This window comes from Poeciliopsis prolifica, unplaced genomic scaffold, assembly GCF_027474105.1.
Source record: "Poeciliopsis prolifica strain line A6 unplaced genomic scaffold, Auburn_PproV2 SCAFFOLD006, whole genome shotgun sequence".
In the NCBI taxonomy this organism is placed as follows: Eukaryota; Metazoa; Chordata; class Actinopteri; order Cyprinodontiformes; family Poeciliidae; genus Poeciliopsis; species Poeciliopsis prolifica.
This window is the reverse complement of record NW_026562381.1, coordinates 3418725-3443953: the sequence shown is the minus strand read 5'-3', so window position 1 is coordinate 3443953 and position 25229 is coordinate 3418725. Positions and strand designations below refer to the sequence as shown.

General features: G+C 35.7%; 2 protein-coding genes across 7 annotated transcripts; both read right to left on the bottom strand.

The window, feature by feature from the left end:
- Positions 1–4194: 4194 nt before the first annotated feature.
- Positions 4195–13304, bottom strand: LOC129360561 (ras-related protein Rab-6A-like). Of its 5 annotated transcripts, none has more exons than XM_055030879.1 (8): positions 13127–13304; positions 11718–11776; positions 11309–11362; positions 10896–11001; positions 9924–10035; positions 8560–8653; positions 6458–6524; positions 4195–5938 (listed from the first exon to the last, which is right to left on the bottom strand). In XM_055030879.1, exons 1-8 carry the CDS (start codon positions 13203–13205, stop codon positions 5874–5876), a joined length of 636 nt encoding a protein of 211 aa, XP_054886854.1. In that variant the 5' UTR covers positions 13206–13304; the 3' UTR covers positions 4195–5873. The 5 variants fall into 5 exon arrangements, 4 of the variants coding, with proteins under 4 accessions (XP_054886854.1, XP_054886855.1, XP_054886853.1 ...); XM_055030880.1 differs by lacking the exon at positions 8560–8653 and adding an exon at positions 8159–8252; XM_055030878.1 differs by lacking the exon at positions 10896–11001 and adding an exon at positions 10358–10463 and having other exon boundaries at positions 4196–5938; positions 13127–13303.
- Positions 13305–13759: 455 nt separating this feature from the next.
- Positions 13760–19171, bottom strand: LOC129360749 (arrestin-C-like). Of its 2 annotated transcripts, none has more exons than XM_055031141.1 (15): positions 19049–19171; positions 18677–18708; positions 17794–17824; positions 17590–17650; positions 16991–17035; positions 16308–16501; positions 16160–16219; positions 15987–16075; positions 15753–15885; positions 15589–15673; positions 15423–15495; positions 14905–15042; positions 14664–14741; positions 14522–14545; positions 13760–14444 (listed from the first exon to the last, which is right to left on the bottom strand). In XM_055031141.1, exons 2-15 carry the CDS (start codon positions 18682–18684, stop codon positions 14390–14392), a joined length of 1074 nt encoding a protein of 357 aa, XP_054887116.1. In that variant the 5' UTR covers positions 18685–18708; positions 19049–19171; the 3' UTR covers positions 13760–14389. The 2 variants fall into 2 exon arrangements, with proteins under 2 accessions (XP_054887116.1, XP_054887117.1); XM_055031142.1 differs by having other exon boundaries at positions 15987–16063.
- Positions 19172–25229: the final 6058 nt, after the last annotated feature.

The following is a 25229-nucleotide window of genomic DNA, read 5'->3' as shown; positions in this document are numbered from 1 at the left end:
TTATCTGTATTTAAAAATATTAGCTGTTTATCATTTTTGTCAAGGTTATTAAGCGTCAAGGTTTTACACTCCTCCACTAAGATTAGGAGCATACTTATTATTTCCAAGTCAGAATAAACATTATTCAAATATTTTAAACCTACAAGTTAGAGCAGTCAATACAAGATACATTTGATTAATATAAATACTTTCATAACTACAGCAGTAGAACCAATCATCTTTATATTTTCTTCTATCTGTTGTCTGTTTAAAAGAAACGTTACGTAAATAGTAAAACTGCCTGATTTCAGGAAGATAAATAACTGAACTACTACAGCTGCAATAATGATATTTATTACAACTGACCCACATTTGTCTGACTCTTTTCTTTGTTTAGCATTAAGCAAAGTCCCCACAACAACATTCTGACTGTAGACAGTGAGGACAGAGTCGGTCCAGCTGGCCGAGTTTATAACCATCATTAATGCATGATTCATGAAATATGATGCACCGCATCTAAACATTATTTTCTGATTACAATATTATTGACACTGCGATGCAATTTGATATATGTTGTGCAGCTTCATCAAAGGGCAATGGATTTATTTAATTAATTTTAATGTTGTGTCATGTAAACGTTTTCCTCCTGCCTGCCAATATCTGCCGTTTACCCTGAGGCAAAAACTTCCTCTGGGTGAAAAAGATCAGCAACTTGATTTCTTCTGCACAAGAACTTTTTAAGTTCTTCCCAGTTCCAAATGTTCCTCTATAAACATGTCAGCACATGAAATGAAAATATCAGCTGACTGAAGCAACATATTCAGTTACATTTTAATCAAAATAAAGGAGTTAATTCTATAGAATAGAACCTCTGGTGGATATAATGTTGGGTTAGTTATTTTTGTTGTATTTTATTGACTTATAATTGACATTCCTGCAAAATCTGTTTTTATTGTGTAAATTGGGCTGGAACTGTAAATAAAGCAAGGTCATTCCTCTGTCTTCTGTTGTACAATGAATCAGAAAAACTCCCAAATTACTAATCTGAACAACTTTTCTCTGGCTGCTTAAGAGTTATTCTAACAGATGGTAAATCATGGCTTCAGTTGTTGACAGTCTCTAAAGACTCTGGAGAACCTGAGCCTTTTATATGCGTCAGCTGACTGCAAGCTCACAAGATAATTTACCCATTTCTTCTTTTGATACAGGTACACACATCAGCTTATAAAGTAACTAAAAGCATCTCCAGCTTGATTCTGACACCTTTGTTGTCATTACTCTTAGAAAAATGCACATTTTAAGATGACTTTCCATAGATTAAACTACTCACTATGTGTTTTTCAAAAATAAATTAAATATAATGTGTGATTTTATTTCAGATTATATTGTTTAGCCAAAATTCACATTTTCATTTTGCAAGGCATGCTATTAAACATTTCCCAAAAGTTAGAACTAATGTACTGAAAGGAAATGTGCTATTCAACTGTGGACTTTAATGATAGTAAAAAAAATTAAGGGAAAGATTAAACAATATTTCTGTAAAAGTGCAAACAATGTAAATTTCTGGTTGTGATTTGAATATAACACTACAGTCAATTATGCATTCAGCCTAAAGTTACATATGTTCTGCCACATTTTCTTCCATGTCTTGTTTTACATTTATTTCATTTGTAAAAACTGTTCTAGTGACGTAAATCACACAATGTGTGGACAACACCTTCACCCTATCAGAACAGCGGGCGCATTGCTTCAGCTAAATGCGGATCTGAATTAAACTAAACCGTCTTTCATTATGGAAATGAAACATGGTTGATTTTGACCTTTTTCCTCCATGGTTTGTGTGCAAACTGCAAACATGCTTCCTTCTTACCTCTCCTCTATAACGGCCAGATTAGTGGAGTTCATGACTAATAGTCTTGCTTTCAGCTGCATTGCACATCGTCACGGTCCCACGCTTCCACACAGCTCTGAGAACAACCCATTCTTTCACAAATGTTTGTAGAAGTCAGAATGTCAAGGAGCTGCATTTTATCCACACGCGGTTGTGGAAATGATCACCTGATTTAGGTGGTGTGGAATGGTGACTCAGCATATTGTTGAATCACACATAAGAATCCTTGATTTTCCAATCATTTGAGGAAAACCTCCCTTTGCATCTTCTAGGTGTGCTTTCTTGAGGCACACCTATAAGATGCAAAGGAGGTCAGAATAGGTCTACAGGCCATACAAAACAAGTCCATTACATCAGAAAATTTGATTTTAGTTTGCTCAGTTCTGGCTGTTTTGAGCTCATTTCAGAATGAACTGTTTTTAGGGCGTCTTGTCTAATCGCAATTAAAAACACACCTGTTTAGAATTGTTTTTGAAATGTAATATGTAACAATGTATTGTCTATTATATGTTGCATGATTTTGTGTTCTTGTGTTTATGATGTAAAGCACTTTGAAATGCCTTGCTGAAATGTGCTATACAAATAAAATTTGATTGATTGATTTAAATCCGCTGCTGGCCACGCCGACCAACTCAACGTTTACACTCGCATGTGAAAATGGCTTCAAACTGATGCACAGTTGTACAATTTCCATCTGTGAAAAGCATTAGTAGAGCCTCCTCCACAACCAAAAAGAAAACAGAAGGTGGTTCTGAATAATAAGTTAACATCAAAGCACCTGTCTTTTCCAGCAGCCATTGTACAGCCCATACGGCAGTAAAACCAGTTCACCAGCGCTGGAAGTCAGGGTGGGTTTCTGGGGAACAGGCAAATCTCAGCTTGGGTTGCTACGTAACGGGTTGGGATTCATTGAGCTTGTTAGGTGAGAACCAGTTTAGGTACCAAAGGAAAAAAAACATAAACTTATTTCCAAAAACTGTCCAGATGGAATTTTTTAGCTCTTATTTACTTATACTTACGATATTTGTCGTGGCCATTTATGTTAAATTTTGTGAATTCTAATTTGTAACAATTTAGTTTTCTTTTTTGGGTAGTTAGAATATATGTAAGTTGATTTAGAATTGACATTTGTAATATCTTCTGCATTTGGAATTGTTTAGAGTAAGACTATGTTAATTGTTAGACCCTCCCATTAATTTGTTTGGTGCGAGAGAAAATTTGTTTGGTAAATGTCTGGTGTGTTGAGGGGAGGTTGTAAAATGATTTTTTGATCACTTTTCTGGAGCATTTTGTTGGACACCTTTTTAAGAGTATTTTTCATTTTGACTACGTTTTAAGACACTTTAATTATGTACTTTTTTGTCACTATTTTTTCCAAGAAATAAATTATATTTTTTACAAACATTGAAGAAGTGCGTTCAAATCACTGCCTCTTAACACCCACAGCCTTGAATGGAAATTTAGATTTTTTTGGAAAATAGAAGGCCGTGACAATATTTAAGTGAGATAATGATACAATATTAGAGCTCTACTAAAAGATGCATATAATTAATTTTGAAATGAAACATTCTAATGCTAAAAATGCAATAACAGCTTTTCTTTAGTGAATGCTTGATCATTTGTAGCTTAAATTAACATTTCATCAGTGTTAAGTCAGCATGTGCTTAACATGGTGACTTTTTTAAAATCAGTTAATTAATAATTGGATAACCAAAGGTACTTGACAGGATACTGTTTAATTAATAAAAGATTAACTAAATTAGCTGATGATTGATTAGTCACTATTGATTGTTGTAGCCCTACCGGAAATGGAAATAATTTTGACACTCCTGGTTTATGTCGTAGTGAACATGGGTCGTAATTAGGTCACCTTTGAAGCCAGTTTTATTTTAGGGTATCAGAGTAAATGAGAATCCTGATCTGAATTGAGATGAGTCCTCCATTGAATTTAAAGTATAAACAATGACATTAAACTGAATGGCTGTCCACTGGTTCCTGTGTTGGTGTACTGATTCTGAAAAACACACACTTCAAATTTATTCAGAAGAATTAAAGCAAGTTCATGTTGGTATTTAGCCACTCCCCTCTGTTGTAAAACTTCATACCATTGACATAATGAGTGGTTTCAGTCACACACCCACACAGGACAGGTTTTTCACATTCAGTTCAGGTGCCGCAATTTGTTCTTGGGAACAGAAGCCAGGAAATAATAAAGCTGGTTATGACCAGTAGTTTACTGGTTATGACAGCTGTTTAGTTTTTTTTTTTAATACCAACAAGAACATGACAAATTTTACATTTTGGTGAAATATCTTTATTTTATTCCATGTGATAGGCCTACACTTGTGTTTCAGTAACTCTCCTTTTTTATACATAAGATAAGTAATAGTACATTATTCACACAAACGTTGCTAAACACGAGTAGACATCATATCTCAAATAGACAGACACAATTCAGAATAGCACAAAGCTGAGTATTTAGTCAGTGACAAGTAATAGAAGAGCTGCTCAAGATAAACTGTTTGTTCGTGAATTAAATAAATACCTAAACCTTCGAGTCCGTTTCAAAACGCCCACAACCCCAGACAAGCATCATCAAATGACCATTGTCTTTTGTTGTGGTCCTGCTAGTTAATCTTGCTAATAGACTGTGTGTGTGTGTGTGTGTGTGTGTGTGTGTGTGTGCGCGTGTCGAAGCGATGCCACCTTTACCCGGAGCTCTAGCGGAGACACAATAAATAAAGCAAACCTCCAACATGCGTGGCAGCGTACTTTTGGTCAAGCTCAAGAAGGTCATCTGTAAGTCCAAGTTACAAAATAAATAAATGCATAAAACCAAAAGGGTCCCACGCAGGCAATAGCAACACAATAAAGGATGCTGCAACTAACTTCTGTGCACCGTGTATTTTTTTTTTCTTCTTTTTTAACAGCGAGGGTGTTAGTAAGCCGTATCTGAGGACATCTACCTAACTATCAACTCTACAAAAACATCTAGTGAAGCCATGAACCAGTCAACAGGCTCCTCTGATAATTTACAATATTGTGGCTTGATTCAGTGCACAACATGGTGAACAAACAAGCAAGGCATCTGTGTTCTTATCCATAGAAATCCTGCATGGTGAGCATGCTGCATGTTCTTACAATAGTGTGATCAGCACAACACAAACTGTTGGTGACGTGGCAGCTACCTCACATCGCGACCAGACTCTCCACCAGTAGCTTCCTCAGATGTGTTACGTTAGTAAGCGGGCAGCAAATTGAACAACACTGAAAGCTGATAAGAGTTTTAACGCGCAGCTTTGGGTTAATAACCAAATAATTCCCTTTGATAGAACTCTCTCATTACTTTTTAACTCGTCCTTTTAAATTTGACTAATTTGGTCACAACTGGTGAATTTGGCAGCTTTGACAGAGAGATAACTGCTCCACTTGTCTTTACTGTGAAAGCCTAAGTTTAGTCAGATATATCATCATGGCTTGAAATGATGTACATTTATGTTTGTACTTCCTCAAAATGTGACAGGAAATATGAAAAATGAGCTGTCCGAGAGATGAAACGTTTCTTTCTCAAATAAAAATAATAAAAAGGGGCGGAGAATTAAACCTCAGTCATTTACATATTCCAAAGCAAGTTAACTTTACAACAACGAGAGAAACAGCACTAACATCCTGGACTGTGCATAAAGTCAAGAGCAGTTAACTGCAGTCCTATATAATGCCATGCAACTGGATGAAAATCTGAACAGATTTAACTTATTTGCCGTTTTTAAATATTTGTTTCTGAACTACATTTCCCAAGGTAATCAAATTCATTACAGTAATGCACATCCACACGGTTACTCTGAAAAGTCACTGAGTTGAGAAGGGGAGGAAAACAAAAACCAATAAAAAAAAATAAAAAGATAGGTCCTCCATCCCAGTGGCAGAGTGCCAGGGGTGGAGAGTGGCCACTGAGAGACAAGCTGTTGGTGGGGAGGAAACAGGCTGGGTGGGGCGAGGTGTACTAGCATGAGCAGCTGCTCTCGGTCACAGTCATCTCTGGCTGTTTCTCCAATTTGATGTCGATCACTGGGAGAAGCCGAGTTAAGCAACCATGACTCAGATTCTCAAGAGCACACTTTATCAGAACAGAGTTATCTGACCCGACCTCTGGGTTTTAAACGCTGCCCATTGGGTTGGATCGATGCAGATTGGGTAATTTTGCTTGTGTCCTAATTTTGTCAAAAAGCCACTTTGAGATTAAAGCTTCCCAATACTCTTCAAAATAAAAGTCCTCTTTTAAAGCTGCAATATAAGATAATCTATAGGGGAATAAAAGGTTTCTCTGCCTAGAAACAACCAATGATAGCCAGGAGGAGGACGTTAGCGCCGTTAATCAGCTTGTGTATGCACTGTGAATGCTAAGGCTAGTTAGCGCAAACTGAAATTTTAAATATCAGCCTAAAGCTGCTGCAGTGAATTACTCCTGGATTGGTTTATGGGAAGGAACTTTTTTGTTTTGTCAAAAAAGTTTCTTATTGCCACTTTTTCTGGAAAATATGTGTTGAATAATGATTTTTTTTGTGGAAAGTAGCATGAAAAGGATACTGTCCTCTTTACTTTTCTCTGGTGTGCTGTCCATCCCAGGCAAAGCAGCAGCGACACGTCGGAACAGCTGTAAAACAAGATTAAAACTAGTTTAATAATGATAAATATACTCATCTTTCAAAATTCAATAAAATTCAGCTTGCTTAATGAGTCTCAAAATGATTATATTTCTGGTGATTTTGTACAAATGACAACACTTCTATAGACTCCGGGAAAACTACTTTAGGGAAATTTCACACAACTTTCCTAAATTTTTAGAGAATCTGCTATTAAATAAAAGTTTTTTAGCCATCACATTAAAATTAACATGCAAACCAAACTAGAAGGATGAAAGAAGAACATTAGAAGATATATTCACTCCAGAAATTGAGAGTATTTCACCTTATATCCAAATATAACAAACTACTGAGCAAACATTACATGCAGGGATTTCCTAACAGTGTCAAACAGCAGATTTCCCAGAAGTACAGTAACAAATCTTACACTGTTTTACCACAAACTCTTTATAAACTGTTCATAATTTATTTTGGCAGCAATGAACACAAAACAAAATTATGTATTTATTTAAGAGATATAGGGTTCTAAAATCTGAACACTAATAAGGTTTTTTTTATATTTCTTTGCTACAAATTCCCCAAAACATAAAAAAAATGTTTTAACTTTACAGAAATGCAGTTAGAACCTCATATTTACATATGAAAAAAAAAACTTTTTTCTCTTTTTGACATTAAATCAGACTGTTGACCGTTTCTCATTACTCCAGCAAATGCTGGAGCAATGAGAAAAATCTATATCACGGCTTTGTATACGTGCATTTAATTCACAACATTTAAGTTGTGTGACTTGAAAAGGAAAATACACCAGCCAACACAGAAAACCTCCAGATGCCTGAATTTGTGACGTTGATCTCTTAAAATAATTATACATTGAAGCCATTACTCCAAATAGCCTGATTACAGGTTACAACTTTATTTTTGGACACCTTTTCTATGTATTAAGTTAAAAATATATTGTTCGGCCTTCGTAGCTATTGCTACATTTAAAGGAGGAGAGTGGAAGATTGAGAACATGGTCTGTGTTGTGTGGTGATCATCAGTGTCCTGATCGCAGTCACTTAAGAAAGAGATGAAGAGTTGTGTGAACCTAGAAACCTGACTGAGTTACACCAGTTCTGTCAGGAGGAATGGGTCAAAACTCCAGAAAACTATTGTGAGAGGCTTCTGGAAAAACACCTAAAATGTTTAACTCAATTTTATGGAAATGGATGTAAACTTTTGAATTAGAGAATAGAAATTGCTTTAGAATTTAGTTAGCTGAAATAATTTTGATAATCCTAAATAGTAACCTAAAACAGGATTAGCTTAGTCTGATTTAAGGTCAGGTTTTGTTTATTTATACTTAAATATATGGCTCTAGGTGTTTTTAGAGCGATGACTTCTTTCTGGAAAATCAAACAAGCAAAAATACCACTGCATCAGTGCACCTGCGTGGAAGAGAGAAAATGATAGTAGAAAAGAGAAAAAATGATAGTAGAACCTCTAAAAACAAAATATGCTGAAGTGGAAAGGAAACAGATACGATCACAAGTTTTGCACGACAAGACAAGCACAAGCCAAGCTGTGGCGTCAGAGGAAACGGTGATGGGAGGAGTTACATGTTGATTGTGAAAGCACAACTAGCCCGAGGAAACAGATATGCTACCTGTTTGACATTGTAGCCAGTCTTTGCGCTGGTTTCAATGAACATGACATTCAGTTCTTTAGCTCTCTGCTCGCCCTCCTCCGTGGTGATCTGTCTGCTCCGGCAGAAGCAGAGGTGGGGAGATGAACGAAAAGAAAGATATGGAAAGAAACATCGCAAAGAGGAAGAACCAAAAGGAGAAGAAACGAAGAAACAAGAAGAGCTCAACATAAGGGATTAGTTCACAACTGGGACAGAAACAGACAAAAAGAGGTGAAGCTGAAAATTGAAGTCCAATAATTAAAGGAAAACATGGAGGGCTTTACATCCTGAAAATCACAGGCGGGTGCCACTGCCCTACGATACATTATGATCCATTCAGAACCGTTTCAGGATTGCACCTGCAGCTGCTGAACACCAACCTGTTTGACGTTATAGCCCGCCTTGGCACTGGTTTCTATGTACATCACATTGAGCTCACGTGCTTTCCTCTCTGCCGCCTCAACAGAAACTTGCCTGCCATGGGCCCAGGGAGGAAAAAGCGGGGAGCAAAAATATGGTGGAGAGGAGTGTTGAGGGATAATCATGCATGAAAACAAAAGAAAAAAAAAAAACTAAATCAAAATGAGGATCAAAACTAAACATAACAGACATGAAAATCATAAATATGGCAGTGAAAAAAGACATAAAATCAAATGGGGAGAACAGAAATGTGTTCAAAATATACAAAATAAAAATACTTGAACCAGTAATAAAAAGGTAAAACAATGAAGCCAAAACTGGGTGAGGACGCACTGATGGGATCGCAGGCTTTGGCAAACTTCATTTACTGATAAACAACTGGCTCTTAATAAATACAACCGAATTACATTATACTTGAGTTTAATGAGTGAAACTGAAATATTAGATCTAAACAACACACAGAGTAGGGCTGGAAAATATGGCTTAAAAACAAAATAAATCTACAATATTTTTAATAGTTTTTCTTGCTTTGTTTTCTAAATTAGAAATAGCAAATGAAAATATTTTCAAAAAGTGTTTTTATTTCAATCATCTCTTCTGTGAGTTTTTTATGACAAAATATTAAAGCCAGGCTACAAGGATTTATGTTTAATTATGAGAATATTGGCATACTATCAGCAGCATAAAGATGCAATTTTACCAGAAAAAAGTCTTAAAATTATGAGAAAAAGTTGTCTTAGTGAGAAAAAAGATTTGATAAAGTTATCAAGATCAACATGACCAACTCAGTAAATCCATGATCATTTCAAAGTCAAAGTATTTCTATTAAATTTAATCTGTAAAACCTAACTTCACAAGATGTATCATTTATTTTTTCCCATGTAGGAGTTCTCATAAAATTACCACTTTATTCTCCTGATATTTATTCAACCTTTCTTGTAATTTTAACCTTATTCTCATATTGTTATGATTTTTGTCGTATTCTTTATTCTCTTAATATTTCAACTGTATCTGGTAAAATTACTACTTCATTTTTATAACAAAAGAAAAAAGAAGAGCCTTAGCCTGGTCCAAATACTCCGTCGTAGAGTTGACCATAATTTAAAGTCCAAATAAACAGAAGCTGAATAACAAATGGTGCATCCAATGAATGTCAAATAAGACAGCGAGCCTTAGGAGTGAATTAGTGAGAAAACGCCCACATTTTCTAAAAATTATATCTTTAAAATGCAAAAATCACTGATTCAGAGTTGCTTCAGCAAAATTACCTGATGCAAATATAATGAACAGCTAATAAAATACTAATTTTGTCATGACTGTGTACCTTTTATCTGCCAAGTCTGTTTTGTTTCCAACAAGCATAATAATTACATCACTTCCCCTCTCTGTCCTCACATCATCAATCCATTTGGAGGTTTGCTGGAAAGAATTAAGATCTGCAAATAAAAACAAAACAAATTTACTGTTCACATTAGCTCCTGCAAATCCAAGTCACAAAACATGTTCTTCTACATATATTTAAACGTAAGCATTGGTTGTTGTTTCACCTCAGGACAAAAGCTAGATTGTTTTTATGCAAGCTGGAAGTCATGTTAATAAGCAAAAATATTTTAAAGAGAAGCTTAAAGATGGAATATAAACACACAGAGAAAAAGTTCTGAAAATATTGCAGAAATTAGAATAGATAAGACACTAAACAGTTTCCTTCTAATTGCTCTCGGCCCCAACAGGAAAGTTATAAGCACAGCCCTGACTCACTGGTGATGTCATAAACAACCACAGCAATGGTAGAGTCACGGATGTAGCTGGGAATTAGGCTACGAAAGCGCTCCTGTCCAGCAGTGTCCCAAAGCTGGAGCCGGACCTGAAGATTGGATCGTCGGGAGAAGAGGACAATAAGAGCAAAGAATAAAGAAAGCCCAGGAAAGAACAACAAGGTGAAGAACGGGACAGATATCAAGAGTCTGCTAGCGAAGCGGCAAAGAAAAACTTTATGAAGCGTGGAATCATTTAGGTGCAGAAAGCTTAGAGATGACGACTGTTATGCATATAAGACATGCGAAAGAAAACCCGGCTGGATTATTCTTTATCTGAGCACATGAAGTGATGCTGATAGATGCTTATTCTATCAGCCAGGTTTAAAACAGCTGTCAGAGGCTTTACTTTATAATCACAGCTGATGCAAACAGTCTTATCATGCTGCCTGAAAATGATTTGTTACTTCAAATGCTGGGATGTTTTGCCCTTCCACGTCATAAGCGAAGGACAATGAAAGAGGCAAGGCCATGATACCTACTGGCTATGTCATAAACCACCACAGCAGCCGCAGAGTCGCGGATGTAACTGGGGATGAGGCTGCGGAAACGTTCTTGTCCGGCTGTATCCCAGAGCTGCAGCCGAATCTGTGGCCAGCCGTGATACAAACGCGGCACCGTGTGTGGGTGAATTTCATGAGCAAGCCAAGGGATGGAAAGGAAACAAAAATGTTTTGAAACGTAACGATGGGAACTAAAATATGTGATCACAAATTTGTATTTTTTTTCACAAATAAAAATGAATAACAAAAATCTCGGACAGTGTAATAACAAAATGTGAAATGATGAAATGGAAATAAATGGTGGCTACTGAACAGAGAGCAGATGCATGCTTTTCTAGGAGTTTAAGAACTCTACCAGTGGGAATGATGAGAGCAGAAAACACAGGGCTTACCGTGCGATCTTCTAGGTACATGGTTTTTGACAAAAAGTCAATACCAATTGTTGCCTGTAAGAGAAGAATGGTGTAAATTAGCTCAATCAACATTTCTCATCCAACATTGTAGACAGGAAAGTGTTATATTTTATTAAAATGTGTCAGCATGAGTACTAGTTTTCTACAACGTAAATATGTTCTCTCTCTCTTTACTACTCAACCAACCGTAAGAATAATCAATATAAGAGTACTAGATTACTAAAATATTCTTTTACAACAGCCCTACTTCATCTTGATGTTCAATTTGAGTTTTTGTATTTGGGTTTAATTTGCCTGCTGTGTGAATATAGACTTAGATTACCATTTTTTACGCAGAAAGTCAGATAATCAGGAAAACATTCAAATTATGCATAGTTTTTCCATTTACCTGGTAAGTGTTGTCGAAACTGTCATACATAAACCTGGTGATGAGTGAGGTCTTCCCAACTGTACAGATAAACACACAATTTAGTGATAGTTGAAAAATACAGACAAAACAACAAAGCTCAAGTCGTGGTGTTAAAATAGAGACCAGACATATATTTTTGTTCCGTCATTATTAAAGAAGACAGGACCTTTTTGAACCTGAAGTTGCTAAATTGGGCTTGGTTTTCTTTCTGACTGAAACCCAGTGATTCTCTCCCAATAAAGCAAAACATGATTGCTAGTTTGTCCTCGCAAAGAGTTAACTCAGCACACCCCCAACACACTGACACCAGTGTTTTGCATAATTTTGCTGTTGCTTAAGTGCAAAGCCACTATAAATGCATGCATTGATGTTGCTTAGAAGCGGCCTCTGTTTTCCACAGCATATCGGGCTTTTCCGGGCTTGTTTTCACAGAGCTGGCTGGTTGTTTTTCTCGCGAGATGTAACAAAATCGGCGACAGCATTTGGTGAGTAAATTCAGGAGTGAACCGCTGAACCCACACGCTGAGTTGGCAATAAGGGTGGAGCCACAAAATTTAGAAAATTTAAATGGCTAAACTTGGGATAAACGGCCCGCAGTACGCCACTCTACAGATAAAGCAATCAAAAATATTTCAAATATTAATATTGCGGTTGAGGTGTCTCCCCCAAAGGACGGAGGATAACCGCCGGGAAAGAGGCCGACTAGTTAGCAACTGGGCGACGTGGCTCTGGCAAAAGCTACCAGCTAATTACTAGTAGCTATGTGGTAATGTGGCCAATACATATACCAAAAAAAAATTACTTGATCTTACTGAATTATAGAGACATTATTGGAAACATTAAGTATTCCTCAAATAGCTGTGAAACTCAAAACTCTGACGGGGGCAGTGAACGTCATTATTAAATAACGTTTCTAGCACAGTTAGCTAAGATACTGCTTCTTACAGTGCTGTGCTAGCTACCATTAAACTGGTGAAATAGTGCACAAGGAATTAACTACATGTTTGATTTAGTTAGACGACAGGGCATTAATTATTTCCCAGTTAATTGACACAGCAAATCTGTTTCCATTATATTTTATTATTATTTTGTCCAACTGTAAGGTGTTTGGCTAGCTTAGCAGGACAACTTAGCTACTCAATGACATCACCAATGTCGAAAAAACAAATGTTTATCATCCTTTTTACCATTTCTACTTGCGAGCATTTTAAAAACGCATTTTCCTACTTATTTAAAAATAACATATCACTGTTACTTTGCGATGCTGATGTGCAACTTTGTCAGCGAGTGACGAGCTAACGCGAAGCTAGCTGGTGAGCTAATCTTGACACTTTTTTCTACCTTTCCTTAAATCTGACATTAACAGTTAATTAAAGAGTCTCGCTTACCACTCTGTTCACCCAGAAAGACCAACTTAAATTTCCGCAGAGGGTTGCCAAACTCTCCGCCACCGGTAGTGGTTGACATTTTGTTAAAAAAAAATATATAGAGCTGAAGTAGCAGAGTCGGCTAGTGATGTGATGTCTAGACTGGGGACCAAACCGAGGATCTTTATCCTGCACTAACCGAAGCTTTTGTTTTCTTAAACTCAGAACAGTGAAACAGCGCCACCAAGTGGCAACCGGGGAGACAGCAAAATGGTAACATTCAGAATATATATATATATTTTTAACATATTTTAAATATTAACTAAGTTTAAAATGTTAAATATGTGCTTTAGTTAGTTAGTAAGTCGTGGATCTTACAAAAAGAGATTTTGATATATGTAGAAATACTTGTTTTTCCAGATGCATAATTATTCTAAGTATACCACCAATTTTTAATTTCCATAAATTAAGAGTTTTTTTTAATACAATTTAAATCAAATAACACCAGATTAAAATAAAATGGAACAGTTTTTTTGAGTATATTTGTTTATTGTAAACATAACACATTTATCTCACACCTGCAAGTTTATTCTTTGCTCTAATGACAGAAAAATCCACATTAATAACAAATTAAGGTCTACATTTTTCTTTCAGAGAGTCTGTAGACTCTATACTAAGGGACAATTAACAATTTTCCAGGTAGATATATTGACATTCAGAAAAAAGTTACACATACTTTTTCCAGAATTGAATGTACATGTAATTTACAGTAAAAAATTATATGTACATGGAAAATAGGAACATTGCTTTGCTTGCATGAAACAGTGCTGTCTGTGTTCTTCATTGGTGAGGAGTTCCTTGGTTTTCCCTGTTGATTTTTCTTTTTTTTTATGCTTCCACGGCATCAACTGCGACATCCGTTCTGTAAATAAAGTGGATACCAAATTTATATGTAGAATATGTGCAAAAATATTTACAAAAAAAAACAAAACAAACAACAACAAAACTTTTGGTATTTTCACAATAAAATGCATGTTTCTTTTCCATTACTATGGTGTTTTTTAATGCATTTAGTTTTAGGGGTACTTTCTTTAAGTATGCAAATTTGCTTTCAAACATGTAATTGCATCATAGATGTTTTTTATTCATAATTTGGGGTTGAAATGAGACTTACATTTCTGCTCGATGAACCACAACAACATGCAGTAAATGGGACAAAAAGTGGAGAATGATCAGGTTAGTTGTCACTAAACATTTAATTTTCTAGTTCATGTAAAAAATTCACTAACCTGCAGGTTTTGGGGACATCAGAGTTAAAGGAAGTTCCACAACAACATCACTGAAATTGGAGCGCTTTGTTAGAAAAATACTGAAATGTGAATTATTAGAAGACAATAAATGAGGGAAACTATTTACCTTCCAGTCAGGCCGCCGAGCAATCTTTTTAAGAGAGAAAGAATGAAGGAGAGAGAGCAACAAAGAAACGGTTATGGTTTAACTTTTTTTTTCAAAGCATAAAACCATATTTGTTCCTATTCAGTGCTCAGAGATGCCTTACCCTCCTCCAGACGCTGTTACGGTAACTTTGACTTTGTAGTGGATGATGATTCCCTGCATCTCCTTGTCCCCTTGGCTCCTGCCAGGAGACAGGAATAGTTTACCTTTTTAGAGCTTGAGGATTTATGTTAAGTGGATGACACAGTGTATATCTGCATCAGTGCCACTCATTAAGAGGATGAAAACCTGTCCTAGACACACACTAAGCTCCTTGGTTCAGTGAGAAAGTAGATTTGTCTTACAGCGTTGTGGATGCAAGGTTGGTGTCCTCATCTTTCAGCTTCCCATCGACGGCAAGCCCTCGTTTTTCCTTATTGTTCGACAGCAGGGGGGTAATTTGATAGGCCTTCTCAAATGTAGAGTTTGCAGTTATGTTCTCTCTGTAAGAGAAAGAGGAAATAAATCAGTTGCATTGCAAATGGAACTTTTTTGGTAAATATAACATGGAAAATCCAAATTATTTCATCTATCACAGCATGTCACATATAGTAAATAACATAGAAGTGAATGTAATTAGCTTGGCTATTCTAAACAAATACATCTTTCCAATTGACATAATAAACCACATTTGATTGTTCAAGAATTTAAAAATGTCTATATTGCTGGATTATATTGGATTTGAACATATTTCTGCTTGTCTTACAAAGTACCCTAGGCAACACTGTAGGTAATCTGCTCTATATAAATACATTGAACTGAACAATAGTATTTATTGATTTGCTTATATTTTTATATGTTTGAACATGGGTTAAAATCTTACCCAAACTCCTCAGAGCAGACCTCCTTGGTGTAGGTGTCAGATGAGTAGAGGACAACGCTTGTTAGCTGATCCACTAAAAACAAACATTTTCACTGTCATTTATTTACTTCTTTTAATTTCTTCATCCTGCACCAGTTACAAATATCAGCTTTGTGGTGTTTCTCACCTGCGACTTTGATTTTTTTGACAGTCTTTGGGGTTTCGTTGTTGATTTTCACAGTGACAGTGATTGCGTCTCCATGGTAGTAAATCTTAAACACAACAATGGTGTTTTCTTAGAATTATTTACTCCAGAATTCTAAACATCTTAGCATAAAAATGTAAGTGTACCTCTTTTTCAAGAGAGGCCTCAATATGAATTGGTTTGTCGCTCATCATAAACTGTTTGGAGAGCTCGACCTTCGGTCCGGCTTTGTTCGTCGGCGCGAACTGTATTTTGCGAATCATCAAGCGGCAGGTATCCCTGAGGGAAGGGCAGGTGCATTAAATGGCAAGCATGGACCAATGCATGTGTTCTGTTGCACTTCTGGATGAAATGATAGAATCACCAGACAGAAAACTCACTTTTTGTCAATGACTTCATCTGCATTGCTAGCTTCTTTGGCAATGTATGCTTTGACCTCAAAATCCACTCCACAAGCCTGTGACAGAAACTAGTCAGTTTAAATCATAAGCAGAAGAATTGCCTGGGTAAGTAATACATTTAAAATATTACAAGAGAAAACTGGTTATAGTACCTTGCCATTATCGTTCGGCCCTGGATGTAAAGAGACTGAGCATGGAAGATTTGTTGGCATCTGAAAAATGCAGGGATTGTTGCAGATCAGATTCTGAACACTGAAAATAATGAAAAGATATAAAATTTTGCATAGTAAATTTTACTACCTGGAAAGAGAAAGGACATCCTTGCTCTCCAACTTTTTTCAGGAGGGATTCCTGCATTGGCGTCTTTGTCGGGTTTCCATCGGCAGCCGGATACACCTGGACCTTCTTCATCCAGATGTCTCTCCTGAAGGAGAGTCCGATAACATCCAGGTCGTCACTTCCATAGCGGAAGGCACAGGCGAGGTAGACAAATACTGCAATGGAAAATGAAGATCAGTCCATCTTCATTAAATGCATTGATTATAAACCGCATTTGCATTGTTTGAGGTCTGAAAGCATTGCTGCATCTTCTTCATTATTTTGACCATTTCTCATTTTCTGCAAATAAATACTGAATTTTTGCTTAAAATTTCAGAGACATGTTGTCAGTAGTTCATAAAATAAAAGAACAATGTTCATTTTCCTCAAACATATACCTATAAAAAGTAAAATTGGAGAAACTGATCATTTTAAGTGGTCTCTTGATCTTTTTTCCATGGGTGTGTATTATATGTGACAAATTTACTAGGTAAGGTAGCTTGTAATTAGGCTGAAGATATTCTATACATATATAGATAAATATATATAATTATATCTAATTTTCCCAGGCACCATATCTTGGTGTATTATATTTAAACATCACTTGGCTTTATTCTATTCTATTCTATTCTATTCTATTCTATTCTATTCTATTCTAAGATTACCTTTTCTTCCATCTAAACCAGAGGGGTCCACCTTAACAATCCCATCTGCAAAAAGAAAAATTATTTTCATTTCATTTCAAAAAAATGTGTTGATGTACATAAGCCCAAAATCCTGGCAGATTTAGGTGTAAAATAATGTTTAATTTTACAAACATTTCTCTTCTGAATGGAGGTAATATTAAAGACTGTGATTGGCCCAGTCAGAGTCCATGAAAAACTGAGAAAGAAGCAAAAGATGAGGGTGATGGCAGTGAGGCTTTCCAACCCCAACGAGTTGGAGGTCATTGGTGAAAGCTAAAAAATCTACATACCAGTAGAAACATGCAAAAAGTTGGTCAGAAATTATAAGAGCAGAATGACTGGTGTAATGCTCATAAAGATTTTTTCCACTGATTGTTGAGGAGGATTTATATTGGCTTCATGCTGCGATTTTCAAAACTAACACGACTTTAACTTGTTTTATTGTCTTTTAAGCGACGTATGTCTCATTCACTACCCGAAACAAACTTCTTGACAGATTGAGAATAATTTTATATCTGATTTTCCCAGGCATATGAGTTTAACTGCAGAGTGTATATTTCATTAGCCACAAAACACACCAACTACGTCGACACGATCCACATGGTCCACAAAGTCTCTCTTCCCCAAGTATAAGGCGATCTAGGAGAAACAAATAAAAACAGTCAGTTCTCTGCCAATATTCCTAAATATTGAAAATTTTAACTGTGGGAGGTGGAAAAACAAGATAAAAACGATGTTATTATTAGCCCCAAAGTGGCCTCGTTATTTTTAAAACCACTTACGGTTCCATTCCCGCTGGTCTTCTTAAACACTCTGAAAGGAAAAACAAAAGGAAAAAACATTGAATCAAACTAATTCTGTAAGCTTTAATCATGATTAGGCTTGTTTAAATATTTAAGAAAAAGGGTCTAACTGTCCAAACCCACACAAGTTATGCTGTTTTTATTTAAACGACTTTGCAAGTTGGTAGTCTGTTGCATTATAATTTTGAAATGCTTAATTCTGACTTTCTTCTGACTATTGTGTTATATCTCACATGAGGCAATAAAAAATGAAACAATTACAAATCCCTGAAGTTTGATATCACTTTGCGGTCCTACCCTAAAACTTTTCTGCATTAAAATTGATCTCTGTGCGTATGCTGTAAACAACAACGTAATCCTTAAGTTGGGTTTGCCACTTTCTTGTATTTGCCAAGTAATCCAGTTTAATCCCTCCATTTGTCTCGTAAATCTCTCTTCCAAGATTAAATCTACGTAATCCACCTTAATAAGGGTTTATCTATATCCCGGACAAATGATTACAAAATTGTAAAATAACGAAAGTGTTGCAAGAGCGAATTAGATGTCAGTATGTTGCAGTTAAGCCAATTATCGAGGTTCTTGTATATTTAATCCTGCATTAGCTGCTTTTTCTGACTTTGAGTGAACAACAAAACAACAGAATATAATCTAGTTTCAACTTCTGCTTAAAAATAGAACAAAAACAATTCAATCATTTTGTTTTTGTTTAAAAAATACACCCAACTAATTTTTAACTGTCACTTGAGCACATAAATATTAACAAACGATTTTTCTCGAAAGCTTTGTGTTTATATCTAAAGTACATATCTGCATTTCAGAGCTTTTGTGTAATTTTCAGCAGATTAATAAATAACTGACTTACTTTGACATGACTGCACCAGATATAGATCCTTTCTGCAAAGAATAAAGATACAGCAGTTTGGTTATAAAGATGTGTGACAAAAGATCTTGAAGGAGCAACAGAAATTTGAGGACATTTGTGGTTCAGTAAAAAAATCTTGAGCTTTTATTAGTCATTACATCCTCTAAAACGTCACTGCAGAGTCACTTTCCTTTTAAGTTGTACAATTCAGTCATATAAAATAACCCTGAAAGCTTCACTTCAGCTTTCCGTGACCTTAAATATTGTCTTGTCTTGTAAAGATCTTCAGGTATTCTCTTCTCATAACATAAAATACATTTGGACTTCTTTGTGTCTCAGTCTTTGTCTTGAAAGTTGCAGAAGTTGACTCACCGTGTCTTTGGCTCCACCAGCAGCTCTTCTCTGCTTCCTTCTCTAATCCGTCACAGTTGATGGAGTGCGATTGCCAATCACTGCCGTGCGCTTTGCTTTTATACAGTGACCCCCGCCAACCTTGGAACCCTCTCTTCAGCTTACCCAGCGGTTGTTTTGGAGCAAATCTGATTAATTTGTTACAACACTACTGTTTTAGTCTGCTGCAGAGTTAAAAATAATCATTGTGTGTGCAAGTCAAAGAGAATAGGCTCAGGGCCTGAGCCTATTCTCAGCCTCTTTGGTAGAAAGAGGTCATTTTCTACTGTAAAAGTAGTTCAAAAATATTTTTAGATTATTTGTTTTTAAACTATATATACTTTCTATCGACTCTGAAATGGTTAAATATGCTAATAGATAAACAAATGGGCATGCCAAAGTCATTTAAGCTTTTTAATAATGACTGCTAAAGTGGTAACCATCCAGAGGATGAATTTTATTTGGTCGAACAAGAATCAATCAATCAATCAACTGAATTTGTATGGCACATTTTGGCAACAAGGAGGTTCAAGGTGCTTTACATAATAAAAACACAAAATTACAAAGTAATAAAAAAAAAACATGCAGTCAGAAAAGAAGAGGAATGTGGAAGGTGCATACTGCAGAATTTATTTCCAATATTTTCTGAAAGAGTTTTTTACATGAGTAATTTGGCTTGCGCTTCAGATTCTTATTTTACTAATTCACTTTTAAATCCAATGCCTTATGTACGAGAATCTTAAATCATGTTCAACATTTTGATGCAAATACCTTCAACCCATTTCCAAGGCAAAAAAAATCAAGAGATTATTTTCAGAAATGCCTTTCAAGACGTTTAAACCTGAGTGTGGACTGAGATAAAAGACATCCCTGTGAATGGGTTCCAAGGATTTCTCTTCCTCATAGCTTAGACAGAGTGGTATTAGTTGGATTTGAGTTGTTGTGGAAGGCAGGACAACAGATGGCTCTTCTCTCCAGCTCGATGCAATCTGGGCAAATGGACGGTTTACAGAAATGACCTCCTGACTTAATGCCGTGCCATAAGTCATAAGGATTTACAGATAACAATAGTGGTTCTACAAAATCTTTAACATACGGTTATGAAGAAGGTTAGCTAATTCACAACATCCTGTGAAAATGATTTTTGGTCTTTGGCAACCAATGCAAAAAATGAGAAAGGATAAAGGAAGAGTTTTGGAGTTACATCATAAAAAGGTTACAACAAGAGACAAATACATGATGTCCTCTTATTAGTTTGGTACCTTAAGTTACCTTGATAACTTTCATCTTTATTTGAATTAAAGAGACGTGTTAGTTTGATTAGGAAGTGCACTTTTTTATTTTATTGAGATAACTTTTAATAATAAATAAAAGTGAACAAGATGGCCTTTTGTCGTGTAAGGTCAAGCAGGGCACAACATAGGTGATGACGCAAATATTTTAATCCACGAATCCGCCTGTCTACCAGCAGTTTGTTTGTACAGACTTACAGATGGACGACACAGAAACAGACTGAGGCAATTAGGAAGAATTTCTTAACTAATAATAGATAAATTTCCACTGAGAATTCAGAATGATATACACAACTATTGCCATATTTTTTTTAGCAAATAGTAAAATTGATACTCAGTTCAAATTGTTTTTGAAATCTTGAGAAAGATTCAGCTTTAAATGGTTAAGTGTAAATAATTTTGTATCAAAATCTCTCATTGGTTTCAATCAGTTTGAGCATTACTGTTAGATTTTTTTGGAACCAGATGACCAGATATTGTTTTAATTTTTTATTTGACTTGCTTTTTATTTCAGCAAAATCTTCCTCAGTAGAAAATAGAAAGGAAAAGGACATAAACAGCCTTTATTGTGCTGCAAAGGGAACAATTCAGATATGACAGCAGCAACAGATATAAAGGTTCACACAAAAAGTTTTTAAAGTGACAGTGTTATGTAAAATGAACATTTTTGAAAATTGTATCATGTTGTGATGTTATTCCCTCATCACAAACATACCTGGATGGATGTTTGAATTCTTTCGTGCATGTTTGAGAAATCCTTTATTCACCATGCCAACCATTCAGCTGTGCAAAACGCCTGGGTGGACCTAGCCCCGCCTCCAAAACAAAACTCCTCCTCGGAGCTGCAGTTTCCAAGCCCTTCTCCACTCAGCTCCTTCAGACTAGCCAGCAGCAGTTAGCAAATACCTGGTGGAACTGCTGAGCTCATCACAGAAGCTACTTCTCAGTAAAACACTAGTAAAAATAGAGGTGTTAATAGAGGTGCGATGTTGTGATGACTGTCTGAAAGTGGAGTGTCAGAGAGAACAGAAGTTTTTAAGGAGACAGAGGACCAAAGTGAAGTAAAATTGACATATATCATGCTTGATATATGTAGCATTTTATGTGCCTGAGAAATACATAATACTGCCCCTTTAAAGACTTAAACGCAATACATAAAAAAGAGTAACAGTAATGATAATATGCTGTATAAGACTACGACAAAAAGATACTGTGAAGTTATTAGAAATAGATTAATTGGACTCATAATCCAATATGGAATTGAGTTGGATCGCTTTTTAGAATTGTACTTAATGAGCATGTGTGTTGAACCTGAGTCTTTCATGATATGACAAAAGCTGCCTGAATGTGACTGGCTGCTTGGTTTTGCGACGTCGACACGGGTTTAACCCAGCTTTAAGTTGGGTTAAACCAAAGCACCCACATTTATCTCCATTGATCTTCAGAAGCTGAACTCTCTCAACTGTCAACAAATCCATGGGGGGATTGATGGAGGATCCTTGAGTTTTCTTAGCCAAGAGTAATTGATTGATTAATGAGGGGTGGTGGATGATTGGTATTTTGAATGGATTGTCTCACCTTGCCAGCAGGGGATAATGAATCAGATTGGTTTATGTTTACACTGTCCTCACTGTAAAGTGTCATATGGGGTCAGGGTTTGAGATCTCTTTAAAGCTCCCCAGACCAGGCAGCACCGACGTGAACGGCATCACCGGATCATCAATCGCAGAATCATCTTCACCATCAGATTTAGGTTCTCCAGATCAGTCAATGTTTGTGTAAAACCTGCAGGTGGGATGCAGATTTTTGTAGTCATGAACAATGAGAAGCAAATTTAGTAAACTACTCAGTTTCCAGAATCAATGATGTTAAAGATTTAATTAGATTTTCTCTTTATACAAGTAAGAAAAAGATCTGCAGCTGCCTTTTGCATAGCTGTTCATTCCCTTTATACACAAGTGGCAATGTCAGACTCCAGCCTTTCAGGTATTTAAGTCGATTTTGTTTGAATGGCACAAAACTGAATCCCATTTGCACTTTTTTGCAAAAGCACACATTTTCCACCAAATGCTATGTGTCATATTTTTGTGGGAGTGCAATATAGAACAGAACAAAATCACTATAGAGTCTGTGAAACTGAAGGTTTTTTTCAGAAAATGTTGAGCTTGGATTTCCCTTTCTACTGGAACAATTAGATATTTGCAAATTGACTTAGTTTATACATCGTATCATGTTACAAACACGTTTTTTATTTATTTATTTGATAAGAAACTGGTGCGGTAGACCAACTCAAAGTTGTGCCAAATTGTGAAGTTGAAGAAAAATTATGGCGTTTAAAGAAATTCAGAAATAAGTCTTAAAAATGATCCGCATGTACCTTAAAACTTCTTTACTCTGAACCCTCTAAATAGCAAATATTACAAATAATTGCCTTCAGATGTAACCTAATTTGTCATTTAGCCCTCTTGTGTTTAGTATAATCTTACAAACAATTCATTCTTTGCATGAATAGAAATGTTCTGCTAAAGCATCAGAGATTGAATAGTTTGCATTACACTTGAAACCATTACTTATGAACCATTTTTAAAAAGACCTTTGAATGTCACTTAGTCACATTTGTGGAAGTAGATGGTAATAATTTAATAAACTATGGAGAGAAGGTGTTAGTTTATTTCACAATAACTCATTGTTAGAAAATGATGCAATTTAGTGGGAGTGCAGATTTGTTAAATATCACTGGCCTCTTAATGTCCAGATGGGCTTTATATAATAGTCAGTTCAGAAAAACAAAGAAATTAAAAAGATAATAATAATAATGAACAAAACTTTCATATCCATTTCAAAAGGAAGAAGACAAGTCTGATTTAATCCTTCCCACAATTGTCTCATCCCACATTATCCATATTTACACATCTAATTTTTACAGTTTCTAATCTTCCCAAATTATTGGAGTACAATTAATTTATGTTATTCTCTTAACTTTAAAGAGAATATCTTTAAAACATGCTGTTTATGTTCTAAAAACATGATAATATCCCTTCAAAAAGAGAAAAATCAAAAGACAAATGAGCAAAAATGACCTATAATTTGCGGCATTTTGTCACTCAAATGTTGCTTTTGTCTGGGACTTTAATCCTGTGGTTATAAGTAGGACTTTTTGTGAGTTGAGTTTCCATTACAAAGATGTTGTGTGCCAATTTTTTTTATCAGCCTGGAACAACTACCCAAACAAAAGAGCCTTGAATAATGCTGTGGCCTGGTCTCCTTATGGTGAACTCCCTATTTTGCCCGTTTCATCTCTGCAGGCCAATGCGGAGTCATGTAAGCCCCTTACAGCTAAGCTGCTGCCATTTTAGGCAGGCGATTTGTATAGACAGCCAGAATTGTCTCAGTGAATTAGAGCTCCATTGTATTACAGCCTCTTAACAACACAGCCTCTAGATTGTGGCTAAATCGAGACAGAGAAGCAATATCCTCTATTTAAGGGAACCGGCGAGTCCTGATATGTTGATGTGTAGTATAAGACTTCTGAAAATGACAACAGGGCCGAGTTTAGTTATTAACTCAAACTTGAACTCTGATGAATTTCAAGGCAACCATGTGCTTGTTTAGTGTTTTGCCGTCTGTATTCTGCTCCTCCTGTTTGACCTTTACTGAGTTGTGTTTTTAGCTGGGTTTCCACAAACCGATTCAAGCCACATGAGGCTGCAACATTTGGGTCAACAACCTCAAATGTTAACTTTAATGAAGAATGTTTCTTAGTCATTATTGTACAAAGTCTTACTAAGTAATTTTGATCTAGTTTCTCATGCAACCATGTTAGTTGCCTTGAAATAAAACAAAACTAACTTACAAACAAGACATAGGAGCTAGTTTTAAGTCAATAACTCCTCTATATTAATGAAAAAGTACTTATTCTATTAGTAGGTTATTGCACTTGTAACTAGATGTGTTTCTTATGTTATAAGTAAAATAATTTGCCTATGGAACAAGTGCCTTTGTATCAATATTAAGTAATTATTGACTTAAGACAAGCTCCTATATCTTGCTGAGAAGCCACTTGTATGTTAATTTTATCTTATTTCAAGCACACTAAGATACTTGCACTAGAAACTAAACCAAAATTACTTGATGAGATTTTGTGGTTTTGCAGCACAATACTAAATTGAGATGCAAAATGATCTAATATGAATTTTTTTTGGTGTAAATGTGTATAAGGTTATTTGTGCTGGCGTCTCAGTGTTTTCCTGTTCTGGACTGGCGACCAGGACACATCACACCGTCACTAAAGTCCTTTTACTGGATCCTTGAAGCTGAGGAAATGAATGTTAAAATAATTTTGTTTGTTCAGAAATCAGAGAATAACTTACTTCAAAATACATTAAAGATCTGTTTTTATTTAAACTTTTCAGACAGGTCGTCTGGTGCTGGTATAGTTTGCATTTCCGGAACCAGAACCAAACTAGTAGAAGCAACATTCAGCTTCTTTGCACCACAAATCTGGAACAAACTTCCAAAAAACTGCAAAACAGTTAAAACCCATTTGTTTAGAGTTACATTTGGTTAATTGATCTATTTGATGTATTGATGATTTTGATGAAGGCAATTGGCAAAATGTAATGTTTATTTTACAATTGGTGATTATAATGTAAAAAAAAAAAAAATTAAAAGCCATATTTACACAGACTTTGCCATATAAATACAATAAAAATTTCCTGTAAATTTCTCCTATACAACAAACATCTGAGAACGGCAACTACTGGCATTTTACTGCAAATTGGACACATTTATATTACAGAGTATGCTTTTTTTCATGATGTAAAACATTTTTAATCGTTTTTAGGGGTTCTATACAAATAAACTTGACTTGA